The sequence below is a fragment of the Podarcis gaigeae genome, assembly GCF_964106915.1.
Source record: "Podarcis gaigeae genome assembly, chromosome: 8".
NCBI lineage: Eukaryota > Metazoa > Chordata > Lepidosauria > Squamata > Lacertidae > Podarcis > Podarcis gaigeae.
This window is the reverse complement of record NC_139684.1, coordinates 43,403,576-43,416,675: the sequence shown is the minus strand read 5'-3', so window position 1 is coordinate 43,416,675 and position 13,100 is coordinate 43,403,576. Positions and strand designations below refer to the sequence as shown.

The 13,100-nt window shown below is 54.3% G+C and overlaps 2 protein-coding genes across 2 annotated transcripts in view; one reads left to right on the top strand and one right to left on the bottom strand.

The window, feature by feature from the left end:
• The window catches only part of NQO1 (NAD(P)H quinone dehydrogenase 1), a 178,533-nt gene that overhangs the window by 19,626 nt on the left and 145,807 nt on the right, over positions 1–13,100 (bottom strand). The window lies entirely within an intron of this gene.
• Positions 1–13,100, top strand: part of WWP2 (WW domain containing E3 ubiquitin protein ligase 2) — a 37,707-nt gene that overhangs the window by 5,210 nt on the left and 19,397 nt on the right. The window contains 5 exon segments of the mRNA XM_083753081.1: positions 534–681; positions 1,236–1,357; positions 7,250–7,387; positions 8,421–8,517; positions 12,713–12,834. Coding sequence (XP_083609207.1) covers positions 534–681; positions 1,236–1,357; positions 7,250–7,387; positions 8,421–8,517; positions 12,713–12,834 — 627 coding nt within the window.

Below are 13,100 nucleotides of genomic sequence, written 5' to 3'. Positions count from 1 at the left end.
CCAAGGTGGGGAGGGGAGGAGAGTGGCTGTTTGAACCAGAGGTAGCCAAAGTGGTGCTGTTTGGCTCCAGCTCCGGTCACCCCCAGCAGCCACCATAGCCAGTGGTCAGGCATGATGGGAGTTGGAGTCCAGCAATATCTGGAGGGCACCACATTGAGCTGCCCGTATTCTAACCTTTGTTTGGATGGGAAGGGACTTCCATCACCCTACGGGCCAGCAGGTTTGCTTCCCAGGGTTCTTTGTGGGCTCTTCATCTATTTTCAAGTGAGGTTTCAATGTAGGCCATAGATATGCCCTTTGCCCTGCTTGTTCCTTTGGCAGTCTTGTGCTTGCATAAAGGGTGGAACCAGCAATGGAGCCTCCTGTGTAAAGCGGAGGGGTTAAAGGGCACAGTTGGGTGGCATTGTCACTCTCCCTGGCATGCAAGTAGATCTGGCTACCCCAAAATCCCTACCAGGCTAGCCTGGGGCAGGCGTCACCCACCACTCCAGCCGAGGAGCAGCTACTGAACTTCCTCCACTTCCTCCCTCCAGTGGTGTCAGCAAAGCCCAAGGCACAGGGGCGCCAGGCTCGGATCACCTGCTTCGTGGAGGTGACGGCGGATGGGCTCACCAGCGAGACCAAGAAGACAGCAAAGCGGATCGGGAGCTCAGAGCTGCTCTGGAACGAGAATCTTGTGCTGTAAGAATTTGGGGCTCTAGGGAATTGGGGGGTGTGTGTGAAACAGAGCTGGGGCAGGCACTGGCTTTGCCCAGGTGGGTCTGCTCTGGCCCCAAGGGCTTGCCCAGGCTAGCAGCTGTGTAGGAGCAAAGGTGGTGGGATGGGCTCTGTGGCTGCGGAGCTGCTCTTTCCATGTTGAAGCAGGAGCCCTTGCAAGGGACGCATCTGCATGTTATCAGCTGTGTTTCCAAACAAGGGAAGGCCCTTGGCTCCCCCTGACTTGTCATCTATAGCCTGTTTGCCGAAATGACTAGGCCTTGGAAGGCCTCTCACTGGGGCCTGGGATGACCTAGTTTGCTCTTCTTATGTTTGGGAAGCCTAATGACGGGTCGGGAGCACTCACATTCTTTTCATTTATTTCTGCAGAGCCCCCTTTTCACCTTTTAACGTTTAGTTTTGTCCCCAAATTGGCTTTTACTGAACGTCCCTCATGCTTGGCACAAGGCAAACTTGATCCCACCGCCTCACCAACCTGTCTTCTTTTGCACCCTCTTCCTCCCCCAACCCCGCTGCAGGAATGTCACCTCACAAAGCCACCTTGACGTGAAACTCTGGAGCTACCACACCCTGCGGAATGAGTTGCTGGGCACAGCCTCCATCAGTCTCCCCAGTGCACTGAAGCAGAGCAAAGGGAAAGGTATGTCCCATGGCAGAGACTCTCCACAGCTCCCTCCGCTGGCCTGTCCTCCTGTTTGGGCATCACCAGGTTTTCTGCGTCCTCTGGCAGGGGGAAATAAGGCATACCTGGTGGTGGAAATGCTCTGGCATTGGCAGAAGACAAGGCCTCATTGTGAGCAGCTGGGAGGCCTGTCAGGCGCACAGGGTTGCTGCTGCTGGTGTGTCTGATGGAGGCCACCCCTTCACCAGCCAGGAAAGCAGAGCAGCCCGCCCAGCAACACGAGGCCCTTGGCTGTCTGCTGCCATTTGTGGTTGCTGGAGTGGCCCGTGGCGGCAGCCGCTGCTGCTGCTGCTGCTGCTGCTGCTACTACATAAAGGCCTCTATTCAGGGGGCTCCCGGCAGGGAAAGGCTCTCTCCGTCTCCTTCAGCCCAAACTGCTCCCCTGCCCCCACCATGGCCCCCGCCTCACAGAATACAGACCTTGTATTGAGAGGTGCAGGGCCTGGAGATAGCAGATGGAGGTGGGGGCAATGTCAGAGCAACAGCCCGCTACTTTTCTGGGGCAGTCTCTTCTCCCTGGGCTTAGGCCTGATGGTCTGGTCCACTAGCTTTGCGATGTCTGGGCCTTGGTGAGCAGGCTTTGACTGGAGGTGAGTGGAGAGAGACCCCCTGCTCTGGGTCAAGAAAATGAGCGAAGGCTTACCTGCACCTTCCCTTGCAGTATCAGAGCTCCTTGCCACACTGGTGCCTCAGAGCAAAAGGTGGCAAGGGCTTCATGGTTGCTAGAAGTGGCTTTTGTGTGTGCGGGGGGCGGGGGGGGGGGGTTAACATTGGGGCTGCCCTTTTGGGGCCTTGTGGTGTGGTTGGAGGGCGAGTGTTTGAGATCCTGCCTGGCGGGCCTGAGTCGCCCTCCCGCCCTCTCCTCACCCACCTGAGCTGCTCCTCTTCCTCCTTGTGTGCCGGACACAATGCTCCTTTCATGAGGCAAGGCGTAGTTTTGGGCGGCAAATGGAAAAGGCTCCGCTCGGTACCAAAAAGGATGGAATTTTCCCTGGCACTGGCTGCGAGGGGAGGCTTCTTAAAGCGACAGCACAGCCACTGCCGGTGAGTGTCAGAAAACCAGGCTTTCTTTCTCCCTGTGGCTCTGAGGCAAGGGCTGCTTGCTGTGCTTGTTTTCCTTTATGAATTGCATAAGAACATAGGAAAGGCTCTGCAGGATCAGGCCAGTGGCCCATCTAGTCCAGCATCCTGTTCTTGCAGTGGGTGACCAGATGCCTGTGGGAAAGCTGAGCAAAAGAGCACTCTCCTCTCTTGTGGTTTCCAGCAGCTGATATTCAGAAGTTACTGCCTCTGATGGTGAAGGCAGAACATAGTCATTATGGCTAAGAGCTGTTGATAGCCTTGTCCCTCATGAATTTGTGTAACTCTCTTTTAAAGCCACCTGAGTTGTTGGCCATCACTGCCTCTTGTGGAGTGAGTTCCATAGTTTAAAGATGTGCTGTGGAAAGGAGTAGTGTCTTTTTCTGTCCTGAATCTTCATTCCACTTCATTAGATGTGCTCAATTTCAAGTGCTATGAAAGAGGGACTTCTCTGTCCACTTTCTCCATGCCATGCATAACTCCATATTCCTCTACCATCCCTTTCTTGCCTTTTCTCTAAACCAAAAAGTCCCAAACATTGTGACTTTTCCCCATAGGGCTGTTGCTCCATCCCTTTGATTGTTTTGCCTTTTCCAACTCTACCATATCTTTTTTGAGGAGAGGAAGTGACTCCAGGTAGAGCAGATTCACAGCTGGCACTGAGAATGGCCACTCTCACTTCTCTTTGCCATGGGTGTGGGTGTCTGCTCCCCATCAGCCTTCCATTGAGCAAGCACCCAAAGACAACACCCTCCCTTTCTCTCTGTGCTGGGCAGGAGAGAAAGGGCAGCCCTTGTGAGGGGGGGCGGGTCTTATTGGTTTAATTTCTATCCTGCCTCATTGCTAGGGCTCTGCACCCATTTCAGGATAAGCAATGCACAGCTAATGAGAAAGCAATACCCTGAGACCTCTGCAAAACCACCTACAATGGCCACCTGATTCTACCAACAGACATCTCAGATCCAAATGCCTTTCTCTGTGATGCTCTGGCTGGGGGTGGATACAGTCTTGAAGGCACAAGACGGGAAACTCATGTGGCTCATATCTCAGGCGCTGAGGACTGGTGGCATGTGTGGCCTCCCTTCTTCTGAGGAGCTGAGAGTGGAGGCTTCCTCCCTGCAAAGTAGCCTTGGTGAGAGGCCTACCTGAGGCTGCCCAGTGAGCCTCAGGGCTGAAGAATGATTTGAACTGGCCTTGCTGGGCTGCACTGGGAGAGGAGGAAGTCACAGCTCCTTCCTGGCACTTTGCCAGCTGCCTTTAGGCCTCCTGGAGCAGATGGATGGGCACATCTGAAGTTTTCTTGGGATCTCCAGCTGGGTCAGCAGCCTTTGTGTGTCCTGAAGATCCCTGCATGTTCCTTGAGCATCTTCTGTCCTTGGCCCACTGGTGGGCTCTGTTTGCTGCACCAGAATGGCAGTGGTGGGGTGGGGAGTTCTTCCCAGCCTAGCTGTGCTCCTTGGACATCTGCTGTAGAAGCGCTCTGCCAGAACCAACGTTTTGACCAGGCAGCCCCAGCAGTGCTCCAGTAGGAGAGGCTGTTTGGGGAGATGGAGGGTGGGGTGCAAATTAGTTCAATAAGAGCCAGCCGGCTACTGCCTTGGCTGCAACAGCTCCCAAGTCCCTCATCGGATGCATCGATTGCAGCTCCAGATTCCCACCCACCCGCAAGGGACGCTTTGTTCTCAAGCCTGTTCTGGGCACAGGTTTACAACCCCCCCCCCCAACCTGGAGGCTGATCCCATTTTTACTGTGTGAGTGCAGCAGCTTCCTTCGTATGTCCTCTTGCCTCCCAGCCAGGCAGGGAATGGGGCCTTCCGCCAAGGCTCTTGAAGCAGCCAGCATCTGAATCAAGGCCGGACCCAGAGCAGGGGGTGTGGCTCAGAAGAAATCTCTCTCTGTGTGTAAAAACAAATCCTCATGTGGCTGCACCAATTGAGTGTGAAAACAAGGGGCCTGGAGCCTTTCGGGCTGCAGTGTGCAAACAACACCTCCCCCCTCCCCCGCCCCTACAATCATCACCCTTGTTCTCAGGTTGCATCAAGAGGTTCTTGTTTAGGGAGCCCCCTTCTCCCCCCCCCCATGCTTTTACAGCTCCTGCAAAGGTCTGTGACTTTGCTTCTCATTCTGCCTGGCCCCAGGCAGGGATGCTGGAGCTGCAGCCACAAAGAAGTCATTCAGAAGGAAGCCAGCCCTGATTTCTGCTCCACACAAAGTAGTAGCAGGATCCAAGGAGGAAGTTGTAAGGATGGATGGATGGGCTCCTCATTGGAAAGCCAACCTCAAAGACAGCTTCACTGAACTGTGGCCAGGCCGATGCTGGGAAAGAGTTGTGTGGGCAACCACGTTTTGGGGTCCCACGTCCTGCTTTGCCCCTTCCTCTGGCTATCCCTCTAATAGTAGCGCCTCTCCTTGCAAGCCAGTTGGCAAAGCTTGTTCTGCTGGGTGTACAAGGCTTCTTCCAGAAAGGTGCCTTGCATCTCAGCAATTGTCGTCTTTAAACCCTCGAGTGTCCTTGACTAGCCTGGAGGGCTCTTTCCCCTTCCTTTCCAGAACTCCCTCCCTCCCTCCCTTCTATTCTCGTTGACAGACTGCTAGCATGTAGGCTAAATGAAGCTACTGCTTGGTGGATTTGTACCCAGTAGGGGCATATGGAAGGTCCCTGGTGTCTACAACACCCTAGAGAACCATGGCCAATCAGTGTAGACAATCCTGAACTCCACAAACCAACTTTTCCTGCCCTCTTTCCCTCATCAGACAGCTTTCTCTGACCCTATTTCTCCCTATGTGTTCCTGTGCACCCAACCAGAGAAGCGCTCCCCTCATTGGTTAGAGTGGGCTTTTCCCTTGGCGACTGCTATACTGTAGGGAGCCACTGGCTGAAAGGCCCTGCCAGAGAAAAAAGGGGCCTCCCCTTCTTCCTTTCTAGGAAAAAGAGGCAGGAACTCTGGGATCGCATCCCTTGCTTTTGCTGGGAAAGCTCTTATACCCCAAGCCTGTGCAAACTGACATGGATTGCCTTGGCCAGAGAGCCTTTGGCCTTCATTCGATTGGCCACCATCTTGATTTGATTTATTATATTTCTATGCCACTTTTCATTCAAATGATTCCCAAAGTGGCTTACAAACAATAAGCAATTAGAACATGATAGAACATATTAAACATCACAAATACAGGCTCCTTCTGTTCCCTGAGGGCTCCCTGCTCCTGGTGCCCAGAAGGTGGAGGCGGAGCTCTCTCCTTCCTTTCCCCTCTGCATCGCTTCTCATCCATGTTAAGCCTTGGGCTGCCTTCCTCTTTGCTGTCTTGTTCACATCGCTCCAGGCATGTCCACCCTGGGGCACTGGGGAGCCTGTCCAGCAGCTGGAACTTCCTTCCTTTTTCCTTCCCTTCCTTGCTCCTGCTCCTACTGGCCTGACTGCTGGAAAGCGCAGGTCCTTCTCATGTCCTGGCTAGGAATTCCATGCCAAACGGGAGCGCTGAGGCTCCAAGCGGTGCAGCGGAGGTAGTGAACTGAGGAGGCCTTATGTAAGGCTGAGGCAGCCCCTTCCCCCAAATGATAACAGCCTGTCCCCCCTACACACAAGCTGGCTTTGTGTGCGGCCGCAGAGGGACCCTCGGCTGCTGCAACAGCAAGGTCCCTTTATGTGTGCCTGGGCCATGGGCCGTGGTGGAGGGGCCCGGGCATGTTTATTTTCTTAAAGAAAGCAGAGGGAGGGGAAAGTGGTGTTCGCTGCCCTGCCTGGAGACACAGGCACCTTGTCTCTGCCAGGGGACAAAAGGGCTCTGTGCAGCCTGCAGCAGGAGCAGAGGGCTGCCAAGGTGGGGCAGCGGGGAGAGAAAGGGGCGAGGACAGGCTCCCTGCATCACCAAAGGCGTGCTGGTGGCCCCGTGGCTGGGCCTGGCTCCTTGTGGGTCTTCCCAAGGGGAGATGGAAGGCCAAACCCTCCTGCTCCTCTGGCTCAAAACCTCCCCCTCCCTGACTCTGCTGCGCTGCACTTCACACACCAGGAGCTGCCGCCGCCGCTGTGGATAGAGAGGCTGGAGCCCCGTGTGCAGCTGGTGAAAGGGAGGCCCCCAGGCAGCTCAGGTGTGAACTTTGGGGGCCCGCCCAAGGCGCCTGGCCCTCTCTCTCCAGGGGCCGAACATCAGTTGCTCTTTGTCTTCTTGCCCTGGGTGCTGGGGAGGAGGAGGGGCCCAGGTCACCTTGATGCCAGCCTCCTCTCGGGGCATTTGTGCTCATCACCTTCCTTTTCAGCCAGCATGAGGAGACTGAGGCTCTGAGGGCAGATTTGGGCCTAAGAAATGTTCTGGGGAGTAAGCGCAGCTGCAGCAGCAGGAAAGGTGTTGGGCCTGAAGTGGGCAGCCCTGAGCCTGACTGTTCTGCTGAGCATCTTCTGGGCAGAGCAGCGATATAGGTTCAGCTCCCTCACATTGGAAAGCCTTTAATGTCACAGAGGAGAGTTCCATGCGCTGCTCCCTGGCTACAGAGATGGTTCTGTTATCCGGGGTGGGGAGCAAGGCACTCAGCATACACTCCTGCCCTCCCCAACCCCCAACATTACAGTTCTCTGCTGAGGGGCTAAGCTCCAACTCTGCCACTGGAGGAATGGTGTGATTAAAGTGTTGGGGGTGAGGCTAGCTAGGGCTGGAGTGCTAGGGAGGTCTAGGGAACAAGGCTGCCCGACTGCCCCCCATTATGGGCCTGTGTCCACCAGGGCCACTCTCCCGGTAATGGCTTTCCCCCCTCTTGTCACTCTCTGTACCTCACAGCGGAAAACAAGCAGCTGACCTTGAACCTGCAGATGGAGAACAAAGGCTGCCTTGTCTCTGGTGGGGAGCTGACCATTTTCCTGGATGGGCCCAGTGTTGATGTGGGAAGCTTGCCTAACGGCAACATCGTGACGGAGGGTGAGTGTGGCAGGGTGCGGTGGGGGAGCCGCCTGCCACTAGGGTCCTGGGCAGCCAGCGGGGCCTTTGATGGAGGTATGTCCTATGAAAGATGGGAGCTGAGGCAGACGGGTTCAAGCCGGGGGAGGGGGGTTGGGCGGGTCAGAGCCAAACCGCCCCTGTACTCTACTCCCAGCCATGTGTGGTCTGGTGGCAGGAAAGGGGAATCACTCTGTAGCTGTGCAGAGGCAGTATTTACAGCAGCATCTCGGGTCCTTGAGCCCAGCTTAGAGAATGGGAGCAGGTTCTGAGTCTGGGGCCAGACTCTGAACTGAGCCCCACAGTAAATGTTGCTCTTCAGACCTTTAGTGCCTGAGTTCTCCTGAGCAGAATGGCGAGGAGCTCTTGTATCCAGGGAAGTGAACCTCACCTGGCAGCCATGCAAAATGTTAATCAGGTCCTCCCATCCTGGGGAGGCCACCTCTCTTCCTTCCCAAGGTGCTGGTCTGTCTTTTCCTGCTGCCCCCCGCCCTGAAGGGACCCAGGGCTCCTTCTCACCCATCCTAGCCAAGTCTTTCCTGAAAGTGAGAGGAACTGCATTTGATGGGATGAGAGAGAAGTTGAGAGATTAAACCCAAAGATGCCACAACACCACTGGCAGATGGAGGAGGTCCACATGGGCAAAGCTGTGTTGTGGATGTTGCCCACCAGCCTCTGCTATAGTTCCTGAATCTTCAGAGGTGGCAGGAGAGCTCAGCTATCCAGTGGCCCCTGGGATCATCCATCTTTATGATTCTATGAGGACTCCCATGTTTCAACTGTCACAATAACCTGTATCATTTGCTATCGCTTGCACCCCTCCCCTCCACCTCAGCTCCAGGTTACAGCTGCTTGTATATATACAAAGGCAGGCTTAGAACAAGCAGCTGCCTCCACCCTTGTCCAGCCATCCCTCCCCTTTCCCCACAGCTGACTGGCTGTTGCCAGGGCTTGGCTTTTGGCCTGCCTGCCAGGGTCCTATTCTGACCAGTTCTTTGCTTCCTTGTTCCTTCAGGGTCCCAGGCAGCCGGGAGGGATCCCTGTGGTCTGGCCTCATCCCCAGAGAGCAGGCACCAGGCCCCCAGCACCAACTGCTTTGGCGGCAGGTCCAGGTAAGTGTTCCCCTCTGCTCTGCCGTGGCATTTTGGATGGCTGCAGGTGGCCACTCTGGAGCCTCTGATGGTCAGCACACAGGGCAGGGTAAGCCATGATGGAAAGAGACAAAGAAGAGGACAGGGAGATTGGGAGGTAAGCCAGGACAGAGGCAGGAAAGAGGCTAGAAAGGCCTGGGTGGGCAGGGGGAGACTGGGAACTGCCTTTTTTGAGGAGTCAGGCTGGGCCATGTGCATCTGGGTCAGAGTTGGGAAGACCAGATAAGGGCTACTGCATCCCTCTGTGGCAAGAGGAGCATTTGGTAGCAGGGGAATTGCAGCTCCAGGACACGGTTGGTAGTGGGCTACATTTGGTACCCTTGCTCTCTTGCTCAAGCACCACCCATTATCTGGTGTGTGGAAAGTGCGGGCAATCATTGAGGGGTACTTTGGCTTTAGAGAAGAGTCCCCTGGAGACTGATAGTTCTCCTTCTCCTTCCAATCAGAGCCTGCTGACCCTGGCAAAAAATGCTTGATCTGAGCAGCTGCCCAGAAAGCAGGGCAAGGGGCTTGCCAAGGGGGCTCTGCTTGGCCCTTCCTTCCACTCTCTGGCCACAGCTGTGTTGTGTTTGTGTACTGTTGCCGGTGTGGTGCTGAATTTAGCACCCCACTGGCAAGGGAACCATACTGCTTCTCCCAAGATGATGGGTGGCCAGCCAGCCTACCAGCTTCCTTCACCAGGTCCCATTCTTCCCTACATTGCAGCACTCAGCCCCATATCCAGGGAGGACTCTTCCCCAGTGTCCTTTTTCCTCTGGCTGCTTCCTTGTGCCTTCCTGGCTCTGTTTGTGCAGGGCCCCCAGAAGCCCCCGTATCCTCCACCAAAAGAAGTTTGATTCCCCTGAATAAAACATATTGGCTTCTGCAGATGGGAAGAGCTTTCAGGGAGTTGAACTTTTGGCCCTCACCAAGCTCCTGGAACGGCCCTTCCAAACAGACCCAGGCATCTTCTGCAGCCTTCATGTGGTTCTGCTCAGAAGAACATCCTCAGAAGAGCCTGGCTGGTGGGTCACCTAGTCCAGCATTCTGGGTTCCACAGTGGCCAACCAGCTGCCCCGCTGGGAAGCCGACAAGCTGGATAGGAGGGCAAGAGCACTCACAACATTCTTGGCTTCTCCTTGATGCCATAAGGTCTAGAGACTTGCTTCTTTTTAAAAAGGGCAGCGGTGTAAAGAACCTTATGCCCTGAGAGGAACAGCAAATTCTTTCAGTCCTGGCTCTGTGCAGCTGTTGGATCTAATCAGGGTACTGGACAGATTCTGGATGCGTTCTCTGGAGCAGTGAAAACCTCAGTCTGTTCCATGATTTCTCCGTTGGACACATGAATGGGCCATGAGCCTTCCTAGGCCTTATTTAGTCTCCCATGGAATAGGCAGCTCTTGAAAGGGAAAGTTCAAGCTGACCTTTGGATAACAAGACGCTTTGCAGGGATGGCTGAGTGATGGGCCAAGAGCGTCTGGAGCAACCTTGATTTGCATCCTGGTCTCTCCAGGCAGCTAGCTGCATGACCCACTCTAAGGGGTCTACTTCCAGGAGAAATAAGATTATTTATTTATTTATCATCATTACTACTACTGACATTGCTGGTCAGAGGCAGGCAACAAGGAGTTTAGTTTTTGTCCCTGGCCTGTTTCTTCATTGTTGTGCAAAATTGGGCCCTTGCAGGAAAACTTTGATGCTGGGATGCCAAATTCCCTAGTGAGCCGCACTTCCCTCCCTGGATGGCTGCTTTGGGGTGAAACTGGTGTGGGTGGGATTAGAGTGGGATTTGCTTCCATAAGCAGCTGAGGAACATCTCAGGGCAATTCGCAAACAGGCTACAACAAAGGTGCCTGCTCTCTCATTTTGTGCTGTCTCTGATCAGAGAGGTTCCAAGGTGACATGTTTGGGGTGAGTGTGTGTCGTCGCCCCCCCCCCCAGATCTGTGTGTCTTGGGAAACAGTTTCTAAAGAAAGGAGAAAAGGGGATGGGAGGGGGGGGGGACCTTGGGCTCCGTTTTCAGAAACAAACACTTGTGGCTGGTGGTCCTCTCTCCTGTTCTACCACCACCACCACCACCACCTTTTGCACAGATCAGAGGAATTTCTCAGCCTTGTGTTGACTGCCTAGCACTTCCCTGGCTGAGGAGGGCTGGCAACACCACCCTGTGACCAGGATCGATCACTCGTGCCTGTTTGCAAAGTGCTTCCCTGCATTTGCACAGCAGAGATGGGCCCTCTCACTGCTGGGTCCCCTCATGGGCTGCCCCTCCTCCACTGTCTTTTTCCTGCTTCTCCTTGGGCGGGGGGATGGGGGACCTTCTCCTTGCTCTCTGCTGTCCTTGGTGTCGCCTTCCCCATTGTGCCCCCTTCCCCTTGCTACTTCCCTGAGTCCTTCTCCCAGTGGGGTTGCTCATTCCTACCAAGGCCAGCTTGGTGCTGGTTTCCTTTCCCCCTCATGCCCTTTGCTCCTACCCCCCCCCCCAACTGCACTTGGAGAGGAGATGCTTAGACAGTGTCTTGATAAGCCAGCATATCCTGGGGATCCTGTGGTTCTGGTTGGGCACTGTGGGAACAGGATGCTGGATTAGATGGGCCCTGTTTGACCTGACCCAGCTGCTGCAGGGCCTTATTTTGATCTCGCCTCCTTGACTTTGAAACAGCCTGACTCTCTGGACTCCAGGCCAGAATCTCTGGAGCTTTCTCTGCATGCGTGTTGGAAGTGGGGATTAGGGCCTATTACAGGTCGTGCCTCCCCTCTCTACCCAGGATCAGCCCTGCTCCCTGCCCCCCCCCCATTTACTCTGCTTATGGGGAAATTGCCCCATCGCCTGCTGTCCCCAGCCTGTTCCTCCCACTGGTGCTGCCTGCCCTCTTTTCCAGGCTCCTATTTTAAGCAGCTGCTGTTCCCCGTGAGCTCTGCCATGTGACCTCCTCTGGTTTATTTCCACACGTCTATTAAAAGACGATGCCAAGTTAGGAGCCCTGTAGGAAGATAGCCTTGGCAGGACGGCTAATTTGGGCCTACACAACCTGCGCAACACAGCGGAAATGGGCAATTTGGGTTTCTAAAAAACACCCCTGGAGGTCCAGAGGTTGTTTATCCCCAGAGGGTGGGGTGGGTGAGCCATTCCTAGTGATGTCTGCGCAAGTCCTGTGCCAAAAACCTTACCATCTCGCTCTGCGTGCACTAATATGAAACTGTCCAGGATTTCGTCCTGGTTTTGCGTTGTTCTTCTAACCCTTAATGTATTTCTTTAAAAAGAAAAAAAAATTCAGACAAGCACATGGAAGCTTAAGGCAGGTCCAATAAACTTGCTCTCCACATTTTGAACATTGTATAAGAGCACTATGAAAACAGACACATGGAGAGTTTCCAGCTGAGGTGGAGGTAGTATTATAGCAGCTAGAGGGTGTCAGGCTAGGATTGGAGAGGCCCAGGCTCAGATTCCCACCCAGCCGTGGAGCCCCCAGAATGACCCACCTCTGCTGAATACTAGTTGCTGGGAATTGCAGGTGCGCTGAGTGTGGCTGTTGTACTTGGATCCAGCTTGCAGTCTTCCCATAAGAGGCATCTGGTTGGTCGCTGTTAGAACAGGATGCTGTACTAGACGGGTCATTGACCTCATCCAGCAGGGTTCTACTTACATTCTTAGAAATGTAAGCATTCTTACATTCTTACAAACTTGGACCAGTCATTCTCTTTCTCAGCCTCACCTACCTCACAGGTTTGTTGTGAGGATAACATAGTATGACTTCCACACACTCCTGCTGTGTGCAGAGATGCGGAATGTCTCAAACCAGCGCAAACTCCTCTTGTCTTCTGTTTTCCTCCTGGCATGTTTCTAGTCCTTATGTCTGTTGACAGAAACCTGATGAAACCACCAAAACCTGGGGGGGGGGGTGTCAGGTCCCTGTAATGTTTGCTTACCCTCTTCCCTCCATTCCACTTGCAGTTGTGACTATTATGTAACCGCAATTGCCATGATCTTGCAACTACATGTCCATGGACTCAGTTTGCATGACTGATCTGTGCTATTTTGGTGCAGGATGAGGTATGCAATGTCATGGAGAACAGGCCCAGCCATCAGCCTTCCACCCTCCCGCCTACAAGGAATATGATGATCTGTGGAAACTCAGGAGACACACCCCTCACCTCTTGACTATTTCTTCTGCAGGGCACACAGACATGTGGCTGGAGGGGCCAGGCAGAGCACGGCCAATGGGGAGCAAAGCCCCAGTCCCAGAGTCCAGCAGCAGCCAGCAGGCAAGACCCAGAGTGGCACAGTGAATGGCACAGGTGAGAGTGGAGAGAGAGGAGAAGGAGGAGGTGATGGTCTCTCCTCTGAAGCTGTAAGGCCAGCCCTGTGTGCCACCTCACTTGTGGAGGACCTGCATTGCTCTCCCACCTGCATTAATGTAACTTTGAGGTGCGACCTGTAGATGAAAGATTAGCTCCCCCATGTCACTTCCCCAGTTTTACTTGACCATCTATGCTCTACAGACAGAGGTTGCCATTGGGGAAACTCTGGGCCCTTTTCAGGGTGGTGGTGACGGACCAGGAAT